We start from the raw sequence: 21,968 nt of genomic DNA on the forward strand, positions 1-21,968 counted from the left end.
TAGGATCTATTCACATCTGGAAGAAAATAGACTTATCAGTGATAGGCAGCATGGTTTTGTGCAGGGAAGGTCATGTCTTACAAACCTAATAGAATTCTTTGAGGAAGTGATAAAGTTAATTGATGAGGAAAGGGCTGTAGATGTCGTATACATGGACTTTAGTAAGGCGTTTGATAAGGTTTCCCATGGCAGGTTGATGGAAAAAGTGAAGTCGTATGGGGTTCAGGGTGTACTAGCTAGATGGATAAAGAACTGGCTGGGCAACAGGAGACAGAGAGTAGTGGTGGAAGGGAGTGTCTCAAAATGGAGAAGGGTGACTAGTGGTGTTCCACAGGGATCCGTGCTCGGACCACTGTTGTTTGTGATCTACATAAATGACCTGGAGGAAGGTATAGGTGGTCTGATTAGCACGTTTGCAGATGATACTAAGATTGGTGGAGTTGCAGATAGCGAGGAGGACTGTCAGAGAATACAACAAAATATAGATAGATTGGAGAGTTGGGCAGAGAAATGGCAGATGGAGTTCAATCCAGGCAAATGCGAGGTGATGCATTTTGGAAGATCAAATTCAAGAGCGGACTATATGGTCAATGGAAGGGTCTTGGGGAAAATTGATGTGCAGAGAGATCTGGGAGTTCGGGTCCATTGTACCCTGAAGGTGGCAACGCAGGTTGATAGAGTGGTCAAGAAGGCATACAGCATGCTTGCCTTCATCGGACGGGGTATTGAGTACAAGAGTTGGCAGGTCATGTTACAGTTGTATAGGACTTTGGTTACGCCACATTTGGAATACTGTGTACAGTTCTGGTCGCCACATTACCAGAAGGATGTGGATGCCTTGGAGAGGGTGCAGAGGAGGTTCACCAGGATGTTGCCTGGTATGGAGGGTGCTAGCTATGAAGAAAGGTTGAGTAGATTAGGATTGTTTTCATTGGAAAGACGGAGGTTGAGGGGGGACCTGATTGAGGTCTACAAAATTATGAGAGGTATGGACAGGGTGGACAGCAACAAGCTTTTCCCAAGAGTGGGGGTGTCAGTTACAAGGGGTCATGATTTCAAGGTGAGAGGGGGAAAGTTTAAGGGAGATGTGCGTGGAAAGTTTTTTACGCAGAGGGTGGTGGGTGCCTGGAACACTTTACCAGCGGAGGTGGTAGAGGCGGGCACGATAGCATCATTTAAGAAGCATCTAGACAGGTATATGAACGGGTGGGAACAGAGGGAAGTAGACCTTGGAAAATAGGAGACAGGTTTAGATAAAGGATCTGGATCGGCGCAGGCTGGGAGGGCCGAAGGGCCTGTTCCTGTGCTGTAATTTTCTTTGTTCTTTGTTCTTTATTCACAACTTTCTCACAGATTGAAAATTCAATTCCTGTTGCAGCCAAAGCAACAATGAGATCCTGATCTTTCTACAAGAACAGTGCACCCTCTACAGGAAAGCAGCATGTCTATTGTCCCAAACCAATAAGGGACATCTTTGCTTGGAATTTCCGTGTGGCTTCACCTGGTGTAACTTGCAATGGAAGTTCGACACAAATGTCATCTACAAGCTATTTTATGGTAACATAGATGGAGAGAACTAAACCAAACAATTTTGAAATTATTTGTGATCAGCAGATTAAGTGTTGGAGGTAGAAGTGTGAATTATTCCAATTTTAACAATCCTTATTTACTCTTTCCTACTTTTGTGCCCAACTTGGAGCCGTCAATTGTTTTTAGTTTAATTTAGTTTAACTGGCTTCTCTTGTTGCACTATTGAGAAAATGGAAATAAGTGCTGGCAGGATGGGAGTGATTTACTTGGGAAGAATGATCCACGAGGTGTGATGGATTACGGCGCGATTCAGCAGACTCAAGATAAAGTCTGCAAAACGGGCGTTTAGCTTCAGCACCGAGAAAAATCCTGCTATCCAGCGGCACTTTGCTGTTTTCTTTGGCCTTGGAAAGTTTCTCCCCATTGAGGAATTCTTGCTCGGCAACAGGAAAGGCTCCTCACAGATGGGGGTGTTATGTCGTCCAGCAGACCTAATCTTCTTACCCCCCTCCTTTCAAGCCCTCCCCATGTTTTTGACTTCCCTCCATCCCCCTAATCTTGGTTTGGGGGGGGGGTGGGGGTGGGGGGAGGGGGGGTTGGGGGGTGCTCTGGGAATCTCCTCAGCCCCCCCTCACTCCCACCTCGATCTGGAAAGCCTCGCCCCTTCCCAGCACGGCCAACCTGTCAGGGCCAACCTGTCGCCCTGACAGGGCTAGGGTGCCCAGGTGGAACTGCCAAGGTGCCAGGCTAGCAGCGCCAAGGTGCCAGGCAGAGCCACGGTGCCACCCCGTCCTGTCCCTGACCTCCCACTGGTTCACATTTGAGTGTACCAGTGGTAAACGCCATCCTGCTGAGGTCTCCTAAGCACGGCCGGTGAGTCTTGGGTACTGGGTGAATCCAGCCTCTGGGTATTTAAATGAGCAATTCTGCTCATTCACGCTAATCCACCCCCCACCTCCACACCATCATGCGCTCTCATCCACTCTCACAGTAGATAATAATCTTTATTAATGTCATAAGTAGGTTTACATTAACACTGCAATGAAATTACTGTGAAAATCCCCTAGTCGCCACATGCCGGCACCTGTTCGGGTACACAGAGGGAGGATTCAGAATGTCCAATTCACCTAACAAACATGTCTTTCGGAACTTGTTGGAGGAAACTGGAACACCCGGAAGAAACCCACGCAGACATGGGGAGAACATGCAGACTCCGCACAGATACAGACTCTGCTTAGATAGTGACCCAAGCCAGGAATCAAACCGGGTCATTGGAGCTGTGAAGCAATAGTGTTAACCACTGTGCTGCCATCCCACCCAGGGCTGAAGATGAGTGAGTAAGCACTCTGAAATTAGGAGTGAACTGGACACACACACACTCTTTCTGAAATTTGCTCATTGGCCCCTTGAGTAAGAAACATTTTGAAATGTGGCTCCCCGACGAAAAGGCTCGTCAAGCCTGCTTTGATCAGTCAACTATTCCATTTCAATAATTGGTAAAGATTTTCTCAGTGCCTTATGTTAGTTATTTTGTTCTTCAAGAACCGATTTAGATTTTTCATTAACATTGGTTATTGGAGGGTAGCACAGTGACGCAGTGGTTAGCACTGCTGCCTCATGGTACCGAGGTCCCAGGTTTGATCCCTTCCCTGGCAAACTGTCCGTGTGGAGTTTGCACATTCTCCCAGTGTTTGTGTGGGTTTCACCCCCATGACCCAAAGATGTGCAGGGAAGGTGAATTGGCCACGCTAAATTGCCCCTTTTTGGAAAAATGAATTGGATACTCTAAATTTATTTTAAAAAAACATTGGTTATTAGAACGATAGAATTTCTACAGAGCAGAACGAAGCCATTTGGCAAATCAGGTCTGCACCGACTCTCTGAAAGAGCACCCGTCCCAGGCCCACACCCTATCCCCATAACCTAACCTCTACATCCATGGACACTAAGGGTCAATTCAGCATGGCCAATCCACCTAACTTGCACATATTTGGACTTTGGAAGAAACCCACACAGACACGGAGGGAAAGTGCAAACTTCACAGTCAACCAAAGCTGGAATTGGACCGGGAACCCTGGGTGAGGCACCATGTCGCAGGCGGAGAGAGGAGAGAATAGAGGGTGTGGGGAGAGAGAAGGGAAATTGGAAATGTCTGCCATTTTCTATTGCCACTACTTGCTTGTTTACAGTGAGTTTTCTATTACCACTATTTGCTTGTTTACAGTGAGTTACATCACGCCTACAGTGCAAAAACAACAAATTTGGCCCAAGCGTTTGTGCTCCCTGCAAGCCTCCTTCCACCCCTCTTCTTATAACCCTATTTGCATATTCTTCTATTCTTTCTTTGATCAACTCCGATAGCCGCAATATTTATATGGCTAGTAAAATTTAGTTTCTGGTCAATGGTAACCCCTAGCATGTTGAGAGTGGGGAATTTAGCAATAGAAATGCCATTGAATGTAATGGGCAATGCTTAGATCCTCTGTTGTTGAAGATGGTCATTGGCTGGCACTAGTGTGGCGTGAATGTTACTTGCCACTGTCAACCCAAGTCTGGATATTTTCCAGGTCTTGTTCCATTTGGACATGGACTGCTTCAGCATCAAGAATGGTACTGAACAATGTTCAATAATTAGCGAACATCCCCACTTCTGACCTTATGATGGAAAGAAGATTCTTTTTTTTTTAATAAATATTTTATTGAGGTATGTTTTGGTATTATAACAACAACACAATAAACAATGTACATGAAATTATAAACATAGTGCAAAAGCCGTCTCCCTCCCTTACAGGTCGCACCTTTATTAACCCCCTACTCTAAGGTAAACTAACCCCCCCCCCTTCTGCTGATGATTAATTTTCCACGAAGAGGTCAACGAATGGGTGCCACCTCTGGGTGAATCCTAACAGTGATCTTCTCAAGACGAACTTGATTTTCTCCAAACAGAGAAAGCTAGCCATGTCCGATAGCCAGGTCTCCGACTTTGGGGGCTTTGGGTCCCTCCAAGCGAATAGAATCCGTCTCTGGACTACCAGGGAAGCAAAGGCCAGAACATCTGCCTCTTTCTCTTCCTGGATTCCCGGGTCTTCTGACACCCCGAAAATCGCCACCTCTGGACTCAGCGCCACCCTTGTTCTTAACACCGTGGACATGACATCCGCAAACCCCTGCCAAAATTCCCTGAGCTACGGACATGCCCAGAACATGTGGACATGGTTCGCTGGTCCTCCCGCACATTTTGCACACATGTCTTCCACCCCAAAGAATCTGCTAATCCGGGCCACTGTCATGTGAGCCCGGTGAACGATCTTAAATTGTATCAGGCTGAGCCTGGCACATGCTGCAGACACGTTGACTCTACTCAATGCGTCCGCCCATAGACCAGCCTCTATCTCTCCTCCCAGCTCCTCCTCCCACTTGCGCTTCAACTCCTCGGTCTGCGTCTCCTCTGACCCCATAAGTTCCTTGTAAATGTCCGAGACGCGCCCTTCACCTACCCACCCTCTGGAAACTACCCTATCCTGAATCCCCCTTAGCGGTAGGAGCGTGAAGGTTGACACCTGTTTATGTAGGAAGTCCCGCACTTGCAGAAACCTGAATTTGTTTCCCCTCGCCAACCCAAACTTCTCCTCTAGCGCCCTCATACTCGGAAAGCTCCCCTCTATAAACATATCCCCCATCCTCTCAATCCTTGTTCTCCCCCATAACCGGAATCCCCCATCCATACTTCCCGGGGCAAACCGGTGATTATCACAGATTGGGGACCAGAACGATGCTCCCTCTGCTCCCACATGTCTCCTCCATTGCACCCAGACTCTCAGGACCGCCACCACCACGGGGCTGGTGGAGTACCATGCCAGCAGGAACGGTAGAGGCGCAGTTACCACGCCCCCAAAATGGTGCCCTTGTATGAACAGCCTCCATACGTCCCACGCCGACCCCTCCCCCACTACCCACTTGCTGATGGAAAGATGATAATTGATGAAGCAGCAGAAGATGGTTGGGCCTACAGGACTTTACCCCGAGGAACTTGTGCAATGATGTTCGGGAGCTGAGATGATTGACTTCCAACTACCACAACCATCTTCTTTTGTACCAGATTTTATAACTCCAAATCATGGAGTATTCCCCCCCCCCCAATTCTCACTGACTCCAGTTTTGCTAGGAATGACATTTTCTATCTCTTGAAGTTTTCAGAAAATGTTTGAAGTTTGAAGAAAATGAAGTTTTGCTTCATTCAATACGCGGTCAAATGCTGCCTTGATGACAAGGGCAGGCACTCTCACTTCACCTCAGGTGTTCATGTTTGAACCAAGGCTGTAATGAGGTCAGGAGCTGAGTGACCTGGTGGAACCCAAAGTGAGTGTCCTTGCTGAGTAAGTGCCGTTTGATATCACTGTTCATGACCCCTTCCATCACTTGAAAGAGGATTAATAGTAGGTTGATGGGGTTGCAAATGGCTGGGTTTGAATTGGCCCTGTTTCTTGTGTACAGAATATACCTGGGCAATTTTCCACATTGCTGGGTAGATGCTAGTGTTGCAGCTGTACTGGAACAACATGGTCAGGGATGCGATAAGTTCGAGAGCACAAGTCTTCAGTACGGTTGTTGAAATATTGTCAGGACCCATAGCATTTGCAGTATCCAGTGCCTCCAGCTTGATATTAACTGGAGTGAATCGAATTGGCTGACATCTGTGATGCTTGGAACCTCAGAGGAGGCCAAGATGGATCATCCACTTGGCACTTCTGGCTGAAGATTGTTGTGAATGCTTCAGTATTATCTTTTGTACTGATGTACTGCACTCCTCCAGAATTGAGGATGGGGATATTTATGGAGCATGCTCCTCCAGTGTGTTGCTTAATTTTCCACCATCATTCATGGCTGGATGTGGCAGGACTGCAGAGCTTAGATCTGATCCATTGGTTATGAAATTGCTTAGCTCTGTCTATTTCTGGCTGCTTAGTAACTTCATTGCAATGTTAATGTAAGCCTACTTGTGACACTAATAAAGATTATTATTTTTTATTATGCTGTTTGGCAAGCAAGTAGTCATGTATTGTAGCTTCACCAGGTTGACACCTCATTTTTATGTATACCTGGTGTTATTCCTGGCATGCCCTCCTGCCCTCGTCATTGAATCAGGTTTGATTCTCTGGCTTGCTGGTATTGATAGAGTGGGGGGTATACCAGGTAATGAGCTTAAAGATTGTGGTTGAATACAATTCTGCTGCTGCTGATGGTCCACAGTGCTCAGTCTTGAGTTGCTAGATCTATTCGAAGTCTATCCCATTTGGCACAGTTGTAGCATCGCACAACACGATAGAGAGTATGTATTCTCAATGCGAATATTGGTAACAACACTCAGAATATTGTAGCAATAATCACAGTAAATATTTATACTGCAATCTATAAATATTATAGTGAGAAACGCATTAAAAACTAAAATGAGTAAAACAAATACTTAGTTCAATTAAATTATCACAACAATTCCATCAGCATGCCACCTTTAAAATTAGAAGCAAAAAGAATGGACGCTGTGAAAATCTAAATAAAAACAGCCACACCTGATTTCACAACATTGTATGATATGTTTCTTGAAAGTGAGGTATAAATCCTACTCTGTAACACTTAAGATTAATCATTAATTTAAGTTGGGCAGAACTGTGCTTAAAGCTTTATGCATTATTTTCAAATGGTTTACGTACCTGGAAATCATTCAGGTCAGTGTAGAATTGATTGTTGCTTTTAACATCTGTGATCAGCCTCATTGAAATTTCTTGATTTATTTCACTCCTAATATCAACAATATTAGAGATTTCCAGTGACAGTCCATCAATCCCTGTATTCGGAAAAAAAGAATTAAAATTGAATACACATATTCACAAAAACTATATGGGCGATTCTACATTCCTGCACTCCATAGTTTCTCCAGATCAAGCACCAAATCATCTTGTATATGTCATCTTATTTACAACTTTGTTTGCTATTGCTTTAGGAGATAGCAATTTTTGTCTTAAGAATTAATGGAAAAACACAGATTGTTGATCCTTGCCAATTACATTTTTCTCAACAGTTGTAAACCTTCATGCAAAGTGTGATTCTGTATGAATATTACACAAGTGTGAATTAAACAATATGAAAATGTCCTTTAAAACAGAGAATCATTCAGCACAGTTCCACACGCTAGAGAGAGAAGGAATAAGAAGATAGATCAGACGAATGTGTGGCTGGAGAGATGGTGTAGCCGGGAGGAATTCAGATTCTTTATGCACTGGGACCGGTTCTGGGACAGGTGGCACCTGTGCAAACCGGAAGGGTTGAACCCAGGCAGAGCTGGGGCCAATATCCTAGCAGAGATTTTCGCTGGATCTGTTGGGGAGTATTAAATTAGTATGGCAGGGGATGGGATCCTAGGAATAGGATCAGATAGGTCAAAGTCAGATCAGTAAAATGGAGGTAGAACTTTAGCTAGTGATGTAGAAAATGTAATGATAGACTTGGAATAACAGAAGAAGCAAAGTTTTAAAAGTGTCCAGCAAGGGAAAATGGTGGGGTCAAACTGTTTGTACTTCAACGCAAGGAGTATTACAAACAAGGTAGATGAGTTAAGAGCATAGGTAGACAAATGGCAGCAGGATGCCACTGGTATAATGGAAACCTGCTAAAGGAGGGGCAAAACTGGCAGCTCAATATCCCTGGATATAGAGTTTTCAAGCAGGACAGAGGGGGGATAAGAAAGGAGGCGGAGTAGCACTAATGGTTAAGGAACCCATTCCAGTTGTGAGAAGGGATTATATACGAAATGGATTAGCAAACAAGGCTTTATAGTTTGAACTTAGCAACAAAGAAGGGGCAGTCACACTATTGGGAGTATACGGCAGACCCCCAAATGGTGATGGGTGATAGAAGAGCAAATGTAGACAAATCTCTGCCTGTAAGAAGAAGAGAGCAATAATAGTAGGAGACTTTAACTATCCCAATATCAACTGGGAATCAAAAAACATAAGGGGAACTGAGGGAGAAAGATTCATGCAGTGTGTCCAGGAAAATGTTTTAATCCAATTAGTGACCAACCCAACGTGAGGAGATGCAATTCTATACCTAATCTTGGGGAACAAAGAAGGGCAAATGGGGTGAAGTGACAGTTGGTGACCATATCAGGCATTGTTATCACAATTCAGTTAGATTCAGTATTACCATGGAAATGAACAGAGATAAAGCAGGAGTAAACCTTCTGAACTGGGGAAGGCTATTTTGCAGAAATTAGAAGGAACTTTGCTGAGGTGGACTGGCCAGCACTACTAGAGGATAAATCAGTGGAAAAATAGTGGGAAGCATAAAAGGATAGATCCTAAATGTACAAAGTAGACATGTCCCCTCAAAAAATAAGAGTGGTATTACCAAATCTAGAACTCCCTGGTTGTCTAGAGGAATACAGGGGAAGATCAAACAGAAAAAGAAAGCGTACGATGGGCATAAAGAACTAAGCACTTCAGATAGCCTAGGGACAAAGTCAAAAAGGAAACCAAAGATGTTTTACCATTATATTAGTGGGAAACGGTTAGTTAAGGAAAAAGTGGGACCTATCAGAGATGAAGACAGGAACTTTTGTGTGCGTGCAGAGGCTGTGGGAAGGGTTTTAAATGAATATTTTGTCTCCGTGTTTACAAATGAAATGGATGATGCAGATATAGTACTCTCGGAAGAACACTGTGAGATATTGGATGGGAGAATAATAAAGAGAGAGGAAGTACGCGAAGGTTTGAAATCTTTGAAAGTTGATAAGTTGCCAGGGCCAGTTGGATTGGTTCCAAGGCTACTGAAGGAGGTCAGGGAGGAAATAGCAGATTTTACAATCCTCACTAGACACAGGGGAGATACCAGAGGACTGGAGAAATGCAAACTTGGGCCGGGATTCTCTCTACCCAGCGGTGCGGGGGGTCCCGGCGTAGCGGAGTGGCGCCAACCACTCCGGCGTCGGGCCTCCCAAAAGGTGCGGAATTCTCCGCACCTTTAGGGGCTAGGCCCGCGCCGGAGTGGTTTCCGCCACGCCGATGGTGCAAAAACCAGCGGCAACGGCCTTTGGCGCTACGCCGCCCGGTATCGGGGCTTTCCGAAAGGCCTTCGCCAATCCGCGCATGCGCCGGTGCGTCAGCGGCCGCTGACGTCACTACCGGTGCATGCGTGGTAGGGGGGTCTCTTCCGCCTCTGCCATGGTGGAGGCCGTGGCGGCAGCGGAAGAAAAAGTGTGCCCCCACAGCACTGGCCCACCCACCGATCGGTGGGCCCCGATCGCGGGCCAGGCCACCGTGGGGGCACCCCCCCGGGGTCCGATCGCCCGCGCAGCCCCCCATGACCCCAGGGGCCCGGTCGCGCCGCCAATCCCGCTGGCACCAGAGGTGGTTTAAACCACGTCGGTGGGATTGGCCTGTCAGCGGCGGTACTTCGGCCCATCACGGGCCGGAGAATCGCCGCGGGGGGCACGCCGATTGGCGGGCGTGAATCCCACTCCCGCCGATTCCCGGGTGGTGGAGAATTCCGGCCACGGCGGAGGCGGGATTTACGCCGGCCCCAGGAGATTCCCCGACCCTACTGGTGGTCGGAGAATTCCGCCCTTGATTCCAATATTTAAAAGGTTATCGAAGGAAATGTCAAACAATTATAGGCCAGTTAGTCTTACATCAGAGTTGGGCAAATTAGTAGAATCAATCCTGAGAGATAGGATTAACTGTCACATAGAAAGGCATGGATTTGTCAAAAGAATGTCTTGCCTCACGAATTTGATCAAATTGTTTGAGGAATTGACAAGGGTTGATGAAGGTAGTGCAGTGGATGTGGTGTATATGGATTTTAGCAACGCTTTTGACAAAGTCCCACATGGCAGATTGGTAAAGAAAGTGAAAGCCCATCAGATGCACGGCAATGTGGCAAACTGGATAAAAAAATGACTTAGTAACAGGACACAAAGGGTAATGGTCGATGGCTGCCCTTGCAATTGGAAAGTTTTTTCAAGTAGTGTTCCACAGAGCTGTTGGGACCCTTACAGTTTGTGTTATATATTAACAATTTGGACATGAATGTGGGGAGCATGATTGGGAACTTTGCAGATGACACAAAGATTGAATGAGTGGTGGACAGTGTAGAGGAGAGCTATAATCTTCAAAACAATATAGATGGATTGGTGGAGTGGGCGGTAAAGAGGCAGATGGAATTTAACACAAAGAAGTGTGAGATCATGCATTTGGAGAAGTCAAACAATTGTAGGAAGTACACATTAAATGGGAATATACTAAGAGAGGTAGATGAAGTAAGAGATCTTGGCGTACAGGTACAAAGACCTCTAAAGGCAGCAGTTCACGTAGACAAGGTTGTCCAGAAAGCATATGGAATATTCTCCTTCATTGGCAGAGGTATAGAATATAAAAGGATATAATGTTAGAATTGTATAAAACACTGGTGATGCCACACCTGGAATATTGTGTGCAGTTCTGGTCGTCACATTACTGGAAGGGCTCTGGAGAGAGTGCAGAGGAGGTTTACAAAAATGTTGCCAGGGCTAGAAAGTGTGGCTACGAGGAGAGATTGGATAAGCTAAGGATATTTTCCTTGGACAAAGGGATGATTTAATTGAGGTGCACAAAATTATGAGGTGAAGGGATAGGGTGGACAGGATAAAATTGTTTCCCTTGGTGGAGAATTCTAGAACTGGGGACACAGATTCAACATAAGTGGCAGAAGGTGTAGACGGGACATGAGGAAAAATGTTTTTGTGCGAACGGTAGTGGGGGTCGGGAATTTGCGTTGGTGGTGGAGGCAGAGACCCTAAACTCTTTTAAAGATACCTGGACCTGCACCTTAAGTGCTCTAAGCTACAGGTCTATGGGCCAGGTACAGGAAGGTGGGATTGGAAAGAGCACCTGGGCGTTCTAGGGCTGGCATGGACTGAATGGCCTCCTTCTGTGCTGTAACTGTTCTATGGGCAGCATGGTAGCACAGTGGTTAGCACTGTTGCTTCAAAGCACCAGAGTTCGATTCACGGCTTCGGTCTCTATCTGTGCGGTGTCTGCACTTCCTCCTCGTGTCTGCGTGGGTTTCCTCCGGGTGCTCTGGTTTCCAACCACCAGTGCCTAAAGACATGCTTGTTAGGTGAATTGAACATTCTGAATTCTCCCTCGGTGTATCCGAACAGTTGCCCGAGTGCGGCGACTAGTGGATTTTCACAGTAACTTCATTGCAGTGTAAATGTAAACCTACTTGTGACAATAAAGATTATTATTATTGGATTCTATGATTCACAGAAGGAGCCCATTTGATCCATCATATCTGCTTTTTCAGCTATCCTATTAGTCCCACTCTCCAAATCCCTGAAAGTTTTCCTTAATTATCCATAATTACGTACACTGTTTATAAAATATGTACAGGTACCATCTACGTATCCCCAAATTAATTGATAACACTCCAGATAAAAGTGGATGAATATGTGGCTGAAGAGATGGTGTGAGAGAGAGGGTTTCAGATTCCTGGGGCATTGGGAGTGGTTCTGGGAGAAGTGGGACTTGTACAAACTGGACGGGTAACACCTGGGCAAGACCGGGACTGATGTCCTTAGGGAGTACTTGCTGGAGCGGTTTGAGAGGGTTTAAACTAATGTACTTAGGGAGTACTTGCTAGAGTGGTTGGGGAGGATTTAAACTAATAGATCAGGTGGATGGGAACCTATGTAAGGACCACACAACCCTGCCATGGAAATCTCTGCAAGACATGCCAGATTATTGTGCTAGAGCATGCCCATTCAGCTAATGGGTCGGCTGGGGCCAGGGGATGCCTAGGGGGAATGGCCTGGGGGAATACCTATATGATCCATAGCCCTAAGTTCACAATCGGCGGCATGCGTAGCTGCATGGCTGCCTTTCCGGCTGTGGCAATGGCGTTCCATGCCCATCCATCCTGACCCTACAGCCCACCTCCTGACCACCACCCGCTACTCCCTACGGCCCTGACAGTTAGTGGCATAACTATCAGCAAACCGTGGCAATGTTGGACACTTTCTGTATCTCCTCTCTCTCCCTCAGCAGCCACGACGCCGGTTTAACGATTTTTAAAAGCACAAGTGATTTATGCCATCGGGAACTCGGCCCATCGGAAGGTAGAGAATTGCAGAGGCCCCGGAGAATACCGGGTCAGGCCCGCTAATGATATGCAAACGTGTTTACTGTACGTGCATTCTGGAGCGCATTGCTGAGGCGATGGATAATTGCGATTTGCCGTCAAATTTGTGCTGGCTGCGATTTTGACGTTAGAACCTATTCTCTGCCGATCGTGTTTCCCGATTTCGGTGTTGTGCCAACGGAGAGTCTCGTCCCTTATCTTTTGCACCGATGTGCTGGGCTCCTCCATAATTGAAAAAGGAGATATTTGTGGAGTCACCTCCTCTGGTGAGTTCCTTAATTGCCCACCACCATACATAGAGAAATACAGCACAGAACAGGCCCTTCGGCCCACGATGTTGCGCCGAACTTTTGTCCTAGGTTAATCATAGAATTTTGGACAATTTGTCATGGCCAATCCACCCAACCTGCACATCTTTGGACTGTGGGAGGAAACCGGAGTACCCGGAGGAAACCCACGCAGTCACGGGGAGGATGTGCAGACTCCACACAGACAGTGACCCAAGTCGAAATCGAACTTGGGACCCTGGAGCTGTGAAGCAATTGTGCTATCCACAATGCTACCGTGCTGCCCAATATGGCAGGACTGCAAAGCTTAGATTTGATCTCTTAATTATGGAATTGCTTAGTTCTGTCTGTTACATTCAGCTCATGCTGTTTGGCACGCAAACCGTTCTTTGTTGTAGTTTCACCTGGCTGATACCTTGGGCAGAATTCTCCGCAACGGCCGACGCCGACGTGAAACCCGGAGTGTTTCACGACGGCGTCGGAGGCTGCTCCTCGCCCCCTATTCCCCCTCCCCCCCCCGGGGCCTAGGAGCGGCGTTCCGTGCAACTCAGCCGCCGGGCCTTGACGCTGGCGTCAAGGCGGCGCGCCGATAATGACGCGGCCAGCGGCGCCAGATGACGTCAGCCGCGCATGCGCAGGTTGACCTGCGCCAACCCGCCCAAACGCGGTTGCTGTCTTCCCCTCTGCTGCCCCGTAAGATGTGACGGCTTGATCTTGCGGGGCGGTGGAGGGTAAAGAGTGCATCTCTTGGAGACGCCGGCCCGACGATCGGTGGGCACCGATCGCGGGCCAGTCCCTCCTGAGCACGGCCGTCCCGAGCACGGCCATGGTGCTCGATCCCATCTCCGCCCCCCACAGGCCCCAAACTTACCTTTCGTGCTATGTTCACGCCGGCAGCGACCAGGTGTGGTTGCCGCCGTCATGAACAGGTCGGGAACGGCATGCCGCTCGGCCCATACGGGGCCGTTGTAGACAAAAATTCTCCGAGTGGCGTGTTGCAAAACGCGACACGCCATTTGGGGGGGGTGGGGGGAGAATCGCGGATGGTGCCAGAGCGGCCCTCCCACGATTCTCCCACCCGGCCTGGGGAGCGGAGAATCGCGCCCCTTTTCTTTAGATAAACCTGGTGCTGCTCCTGGCATGCCCTCCTGCACTCTTCATTGAACCAGGATAGATTCCCTGACTAGGTGGTAATGATAATGCCGGTCATGAGGATACAGACTAGTTGGGTACAATTCTGCTGCTGCTGATGGTCCCCAGCACCTCAGTCCAGACTAGAGGTGCTTGATCTGTCCAAAATCTATCCCCTTTAGCTCAGTGGTAATGTCACGCAACAGGACGAAGCGTATCCTCAATAGGAAGACAGGACTTTGTCTCCACATGAACTGTACGGTGGTCACTCCTACGATACTGGCATGGATCTGTGGCAGGCAAATTGGTGAGGGTGAGATCAAGTATGTTTTTTTCTCTTGATGGTTCCCTCACCACCTGCACAAACCTAGTCTGACAGCTATGTCCTTTTGGACTCGGCTAGGTCAGTCAGTAGTGGTGCTACCAAGCCACTCTTTGCGGTGGACATTGAAGTCCCCCACCCAGAGTACATTCTGTGCCAATGCGACCTTCAGTATCTCTTCCAAGTGGTGGTCAACAAGGAGGAGTACTGATTCATCAGCTGAGGGAGTCGGTACGTGGTAATTAGCAGATTTCCTTTTCCATGTTTGGCTTACTGTCATGAGACTTCTTGGCGTCTGGAGTCAGAACTAAGGCTCCCAGGGCAACTCGTCCTAACTGTACAGCATTCTGCTGGGTCTGCCCTGATGGTGGGACAGGACAAAGCCAGGTATGGTGCTTGTGGGGTCTGGGACATTATCTGTAATGCATGATTCCTTGAGTACGACTGTCTGTAATGTATGAATTCTTGAGTATGACTATAGAACATTACAGCACAGTACAGGCCCTTCGGCCCACGATGTTGCACCGTCCTGTGATACCCTTCTAAAGTCCCTCTACACTATTCCCTTATCGTCCATATGCCTATCCAATGACCATTTGAATGCGTTTAGTGTTGGCGAGTCCACTACTGTTTTAGGCAGGGCATTCCACGCCCTTACTACTCTCTGAGTAAAGAACCTACCTCTAACATCTGTCCTATATCTATCTCCCCTCAATTTAAAGCTATGTCCCCTCGTGCTGGACATCACCATCCGAGGAAAAAGGCTCTCGATGTCCACCCTATTTAATCTTCTGATCATCTTGTATGCCTCAATTAAGTCCCCTCTTAACCTTCTTCTCTCTAACGAAAACAGCCTCAAGTCCTTCAGCCTTTCCTCATATGATCTTCCCTCCATACCAGGCAACATTCTTGTAAATCTCCTCTGTACCCTTTCCAATGCTTCCACATCCTTCCGATAATGTGGCGACCAGAACTGCACGCAATACTCCAAATGCGGCCGCACCAGAGTTTTGTACAACTGCAATATGACCTCATGGCTCCGAATCTCAATTCCTCTACCAATAAAAGCTAACACACCGTACACCTTCTTAACAACCCTCTCAACCTGGGTGGCAACTTTCAGGGATCTATGGACATGGACACCGAGATCTCTCTGCTCGTCCACACTACCAAGAATCTTATCATTAGCCCAGTTCTCTGCCTTCCTGTTATTCCTTCCAAAATGAATCACCTCACACTTTTCTGAATTAAACTCCATTTGTCACCTGTCAGCCCAGCTCTGCAGCTTATCTATGTCCCTCTGTAACTTATAACATCCTTCTGCACTGTCCACAACTCCACCGACTTTAGTGTCATCTGCAAATTTACTCACCCATCCTTCTACGTCCTCCTCCAGGTCATTTAGAAAAATGACAAACAGCAACGGCCCCAAAACAGATCCTTGTGGCACACCACGAGTAACTGGACACCAGTCAGAGCATTTCCCATCTACCACCACTCTTTGTCTTCTATCAGCTAGCCAATTTCTGATCCAAACTGCTAAATCACCCTGAATCCCATGCCTCTGTATTTTCTGCAATAGCCTACCGTGGGGAACCTTATCAAATGCTTTACTGAAATCCATATACACCACATCGACTGCTTTACCCTCATCCACCTGTTTGGTCACCTTCTCGAAGAACTCAATGAGGTTTGTGAGGCACGACTTACCCTATCTCTAATCAAATTATTCCTTTCCAGATGATTATACATCTAATCTCTTATAAACCTTTCCAAGACTTTTCCCACAACAGAAGTAAGGCTCACTGGTCTATAGTTACCGGGGTTATCTCTACTTCCCTTCTTGTACAAGGGGACAACATTTGCTATCCTCCAGTCCTCTGGTACTATTCCTGTAGACAAAGATGACTTAAAGATCAAAGCCAAAGGCTCAGCAATTTCCTCCCTAGCTTCCCAGAGAATCCTAGGATAAATCCCATCCGGCCCAGGGGACTTATCTATTTTCACACTTTCCAGAATCGCTAACACCTCCTCCTTATGAACCTCAAGCCCTTCTAGTCCAGTAGCCTGTATCTCAGTATTCTCCTCGACAACTTTGTCTTTTTCCTGCGTGAATACTGATGAAAAATACTCATTTAGCCCCTCTCCTATCTCCTCGGACTCTACGAACAACTTCCCACTACTGTCCTTGACTGGCCCTACTCTTACCTTAGTCATTCTTTTATTCCTAACATACCTATAGAAAGCTTTAGGGTTATCCTTGATCCTACCTGCCAATGACTTCTCATGTCCTCGCTTGGCTCTTCTTAGCTCTCTTTAGAGCCTTCCTAGCTAACTTGTAACTCTCAAGCGACCCAACTGAACCATCACGTCTCATCTTCACATAAGCCTCCTTCTTCCTCTTGACAAGTGTTTCAACTGCTTTAGTAACCCATGGTTCTCTCACTCGACCACTTCCTCCCTGCCTAACAGGTACATACTTATCAAGGACACGTAGTAGCTGTTCCTTGAACATGCTCCACATTTCCATTGTGTCCATCCCCTGCAGTTTTCCTCTCCAGGCAATGCATCCTAAGTCTTGCCTCATCGCATCATAATTGCCTTTCCCCCAGCAATAACTCTTGCCCTGCGGTTTATACCTATCCCTTTCCATCGCTAAAGTAAACGCAATCGAATTGTGGTCACTATCACCAAAATGCTCACCTACCTCCAAATCTAACGTCTGTCCTGGTTCATTACCCAGTACCAAATCCAATACGGCCTCGCATCTCGTTGGTCTATCTACATACTGCATCAGGAAACCCTCCTGCGCACATTGGACAAAAACAGATCCATCTAAAGTACTCGAACTATAGTGTTTCCAGTCAATATTTGGAAAGTTAAAGACCCCCATAACAACTACCCTGTTATTTTCGCTCCTATCCAGAATCATCTTTGCAATCCTTTCCTCTACATCTCTGGAACTTTTCGGAGGCCTATAGAAAAGCCCTAACAGGGTGACCTCTCCTTTCCTGTTTCTTAACTCAGCCCATACTACCTCAGTATTCGAGTCCTCATCAAATGTCCTCTCAGCCACCGTAATACTGTCCTTGACTAACAATGCCACCCCTCCCCCTCTCTTACTACCTTCCCTGAGCTTACTGAAATATCTAAACCCCGGCACCTGCAACAACCATTACTCGCCCTGCTCTATCCATGTCTCCGAAATGGCCACAACATCGAAGTCCCAGGTACTAACCCATGCCGCAAGCTCACCCACCTTATTCCGGATGCTCCTGGCATTGAAGTAGACGCACTTTAGACCACCTTCCTTCCTGCCGGTACATTCCTGCAACTTTGAAACCTTACTCATGACCTCACTACTCTCAGCTTCTAGTGTACTGGAGCTACAATTCAGGTTCCCAATCCCCTGCTGAACTAGTTTAAACCCCCCCGAAGAGCATTAGCAAACCTCCCCCCCCCCCGAGGATATTAGTACCCCTCTGGTCCAGGTGTAGACCATCCCGTTTGTAGAGGTCCCACCTACCCCAGAATGAGCCCCAATTGTCCAGGAATCTGAAACCCTCCCTCCTGCACCATCCCTGCAGCCACGTGTTCAACTGCTCTCTCCCTTTTCCTCGACTCGCTAGCACGTGGCACGGGTAACAACCCAGAGATAATAACTCTGTTTGTTCTAGCTCTAAGTTTCCACCCTAGCTCCCTGAATTCCTGCCTTACATCCCTATCCCTTTTCCTACCTATGTCGTTGGTACCTATGTGGACCACGACTTGGGGCTGCTCCCCCTTAAGGATCCCGAAAACACGATCTGAGACATCGTTGACCCTGGCACCTGGGAGGCAACACACCAACCGCAAGTCTCTCTCATTCCCACAGAATCTCCTATCTATCCCCCTAACTATGGAGTCTACAATGACTAATGTTCTACTCCTTTCCCCCCTTCCTTTCTGAGCAACAGGGACAGACTCTGTGCCAGAGGCCTGTACCCCATGGCTGACCCCTGGTAAGTTGTCCCCCCCCAACAGTATCCAAAGCGGTATACCTGTTACTAAGGGGAACGACCACAGGGGATCCCTATACTGACTGCTTACCCCCAGCCCCTCTCACCGTCACCCATCTATCTTTATTCTTTGGTGTAACTACCTCCCTGAAGCTTCTATTTATGACCCCCTCTGCCTCCCGAATGATCCAAAGTTCATCCAGCTCCAGCTCCAGTTCCCTAACACGGTTTTTGAGGAGCTGGTGTTGGGTGCACTTCCCACAGATGAAATCAGCAGGGACGCTGACGGCGTCCCTCACCTCAAACATTCTGCAGGAGGAGCATTGTACTGCCTTCCCTGACATCACCTCTAGATAACAAAACAAGAAAAAGAAAAAGAAAGGAAGAGCTTACCTGATATTCCCTCAAACTATATAAGGTTGTTGCTTAGGAGTGCTCCCAATTTTGGCACAAGCCCATATGTGAGTAAGGAGAAGCTTTCAGGGGCTACAGGGCTGAGTTTGCTGATACAACTGAGTGTCTTGCTAGGCCATTTCAGAGGGTATTTAAAAGTCAACCACATTGCTATGGACCTGGAGTCATGTAGGCCAGACCAGCAGAGAATTTCCTTCCCTAAAGGACATTCCTGAACCAGATGTGTTTTTATAATCAACAATGGTTTCAATTACAATTTTTTAAATTAAATTCAATTTGATTGTAATCACACCCTGCAGAGAAGTGTAGAATCAGTGACAGCAACCTCTGGACTTCGGTGCCTACCTGACTGTGTGAAAATTCCAGAAGTTGCTGTCAGTTTTATAGGAGCAATGATGGCAGCTCCATTAACATTGCTACCACAAAACCCTGACCAATAATTCTCATTTCATTCTAAAATCACAGGGGAAAACAAACTGGGTAACAAAAAAAGGAATCCCTTGCATAGGCACTGATACTCTAATCACTATCGTGACCTATCAAAGTTCTTCAACACTCTCTAGGTTCGAGCAACAGTTCTTCACAAAGGTGTGAGGATGAATCCATTTTGCAATTTTGCAGTTTGTCTAATTCAAAATCTGCTTCAAATTTGTCTCGGTTATGATATTGCAGTCTCTGAATGTTTATTACCTGCCAAGTGATTATAATTAAGAATGCATTTAACAGTAGATTAAGTTGAAGGTTATCTTATTCACCATTTTGACACAAGCTCAGAAGAGTTAATGAGACATCTAAAGACACTTAACTCGATCTGGATTTTAAAGTTAAAGTTGTCAGATGGACAAGGGTGGTACAAAGATGTACTTTTTTTTTCTTTTTAAAATAAATTTAGAGTATCCAATTCATTTTTTGAACTTGACATTGTGGGATGATCAATACAGTGAAGTCGTCATTGCTGTTCTCATGCATTTTGTAAGAAATGCAATTATAGAAAAAGATAATAGCAGTTTTAAAGTTTGCAAAAACTGGAAATTTATAATAGGAGGCAAAAACTCTATCAGAACTGTAGCTGTTCTTACCAGACACATTATTGAGCCGTACTGAGTGTGTGAAATGCTGGTAGATGCATACCATCTCTGAAAAAAGTGGGCCACGAGTTATTCTCAAAATAGGAGGTTCTGAAGGAACATATGGCTATAAAAGAAGGTAAAAATAATTAAAATTGGTGAATTAAAAATGACTAAATAGCATTGCGATATACATTAGTAAATTCCTTTTTTTTAAAAGATTAACTTATTGTCACACCAACACACCTGTTTCATCCTTGTGCTTAATGGTGGCCTACAAATAAAAACTGTAACAAGGGGACAAAAAAATTGGAAAGATTTTGCAAGGCAGGGAAGATTTTTATGGTTTTGGTGACATTTTTCCATACTGTCACCTCCTCTACCACAAATGATATAAACTCAGACAATACCACACAAATGCCGATAACTAACGCTGTAAGTTTGATGATCTGAGGGTTTTATTAAAAACATTTGAGAGAAAGCTGCATAACTGAAATTAGGATTTTTGTATAACTTACATTTTGAAGAATTTTAAAATAAAAGTTCATATCACTTTTGATCTCGCACTAAGTAGATGTGTATTTTAAATATGAATTTTAAATGTGACTATCAAGCCCATTCATCAAGAAGATCTTCAACATCCACTTCATTAAGCATATTCCTAAACTGTTCCAGAGATTTTCATTATTATTACTAGATGTCTATTTCATGTGTTCATTGTTCTTTGTTTGAAGAATTTTCTGACCAGTTTTAAATTTGCATTTCGCTGATTGAAACATTGATACCTTGGGCAGAATTTTATCAGTGGTGCATCGTTCCCATGCGGAACTCTAAGTGTGCTCTATTTCCACTCTCTTGCTTTTTCCCATTTCCCGCACAATTACTATAAAAAATGAAATTGCTGCTGGCGTGCATGTGCAATTCCATGGCGGGAGATGCTTTTCAGTGAGGAAACCTGCCATCAGTCAACAATGCTGCTGCTTTGGGTAAGCAAAAAACAATCCTCCTGATCAAACAGGGAGACTTTGCATTATTGTTAAAACCTTCCTGCCCAACTCCATTTCCATTAACATAAGACTTACTGCGAGCACAAAGTTGGCATGGGTGTTGTTTAAAATTTAAGCTTGTAAATATTTCACATTACATTGATTTTGTTTTATTCATGTTGGGATCATCTTTATTTGTTGAGACTAGCTTGATCTAACTATTTTGGCACGCCTCATGGTTGGTGCACACTAATGGAGACAGTAGGGTTAAGGACATTTTCTTTAGTCTTCTGCTCACACTTTATTGAATGTTCATGTTAGTGTCCTTCTTCGGCAGTCTCTCGAGGTCGAGGATGACTTGCTTTAACACTAAAAACCAATTCTCAGTTGACTAAGAGTTCAATGTGTGACTTACACACTCTGTCGCAGGTGGAGCAGATGATAGTTAGAGGAGCAGGAGGGTGGGGTGCCCATGTTGTCATACGCTCCTTTTGCTGTCAACACTTTGCTTCATCGTTGGGAAACTGTGCTTCCCCCCCACTCCCCTAGGACATTCATCACCCGCAACCACTCCACAACCCCCCCTTCTCCAACCAACCTTTATCACCGGCAAACCCCACTGGCATTGCAATCTTCCTCTAACAACGCTGAAGTGGAGCCGGCACGCTCCTTGCGCACCACCCCCCCCCCCCCCCCCCCCACGGGGTTCCCATTGGTTCTGCCTCTATCATTGCCCTCTGGCACAGGTTGGTACTAAGTTGGCACTGTGACAACTGGGCAATGCCAGGAGGTAGTGCCTGGACACTGCCCAGGCATGACTCTCACCTCCAACTCCCCGGGGGCTATACTTATCTCTGCGCCACCGGAGGAATCCCCTCAACTTCCTCACACCTGGTCAAACCAGTTGTAAACCTCGAGGGGGAAACATTTGGTGGGTCTCCCGGCTTTTATCGACCATGCAGCACCACAGCGAGCTGGTTTACCAGAGCAGCGTAGCTATTGGATCGCGCCCCAGGTCTAATTCAGTGATGAGCCAGTGTAACTAAAGTATGTAAAGATGG

At 46.3% G+C, this 21,968-nt stretch overlaps 1 protein-coding gene across 2 annotated transcripts in view; it reads right to left on the reverse strand.

The window, feature by feature from the left end:
* Positions 1-21,968, reverse strand: part of man2a1 (mannosidase, alpha, class 2A, member 1) — a 245,702-nt gene that overhangs the window by 34,188 nt on the left and 189,546 nt on the right. For both annotated transcript variants that reach the window (XM_038805125.1, XM_038805126.1), the window contains exons 16-17: positions 19,934-20,048; positions 7,239-7,372 (exon numbers count right to left, since the gene is read on the reverse strand). In XM_038805125.1, coding sequence (XP_038661053.1) covers positions 7,239-7,372; positions 19,934-20,048 — 249 coding nt within the window. The remainder of the gene's footprint in view (positions 1-7,238; positions 7,373-19,933; positions 20,049-21,968) is intronic.

This window comes from Scyliorhinus canicula, chromosome 8 (assembly GCF_902713615.1).
Source record: "Scyliorhinus canicula chromosome 8, sScyCan1.1, whole genome shotgun sequence".
NCBI lineage: Eukaryota > Metazoa > Chordata > Chondrichthyes > Carcharhiniformes > Scyliorhinidae > Scyliorhinus > Scyliorhinus canicula.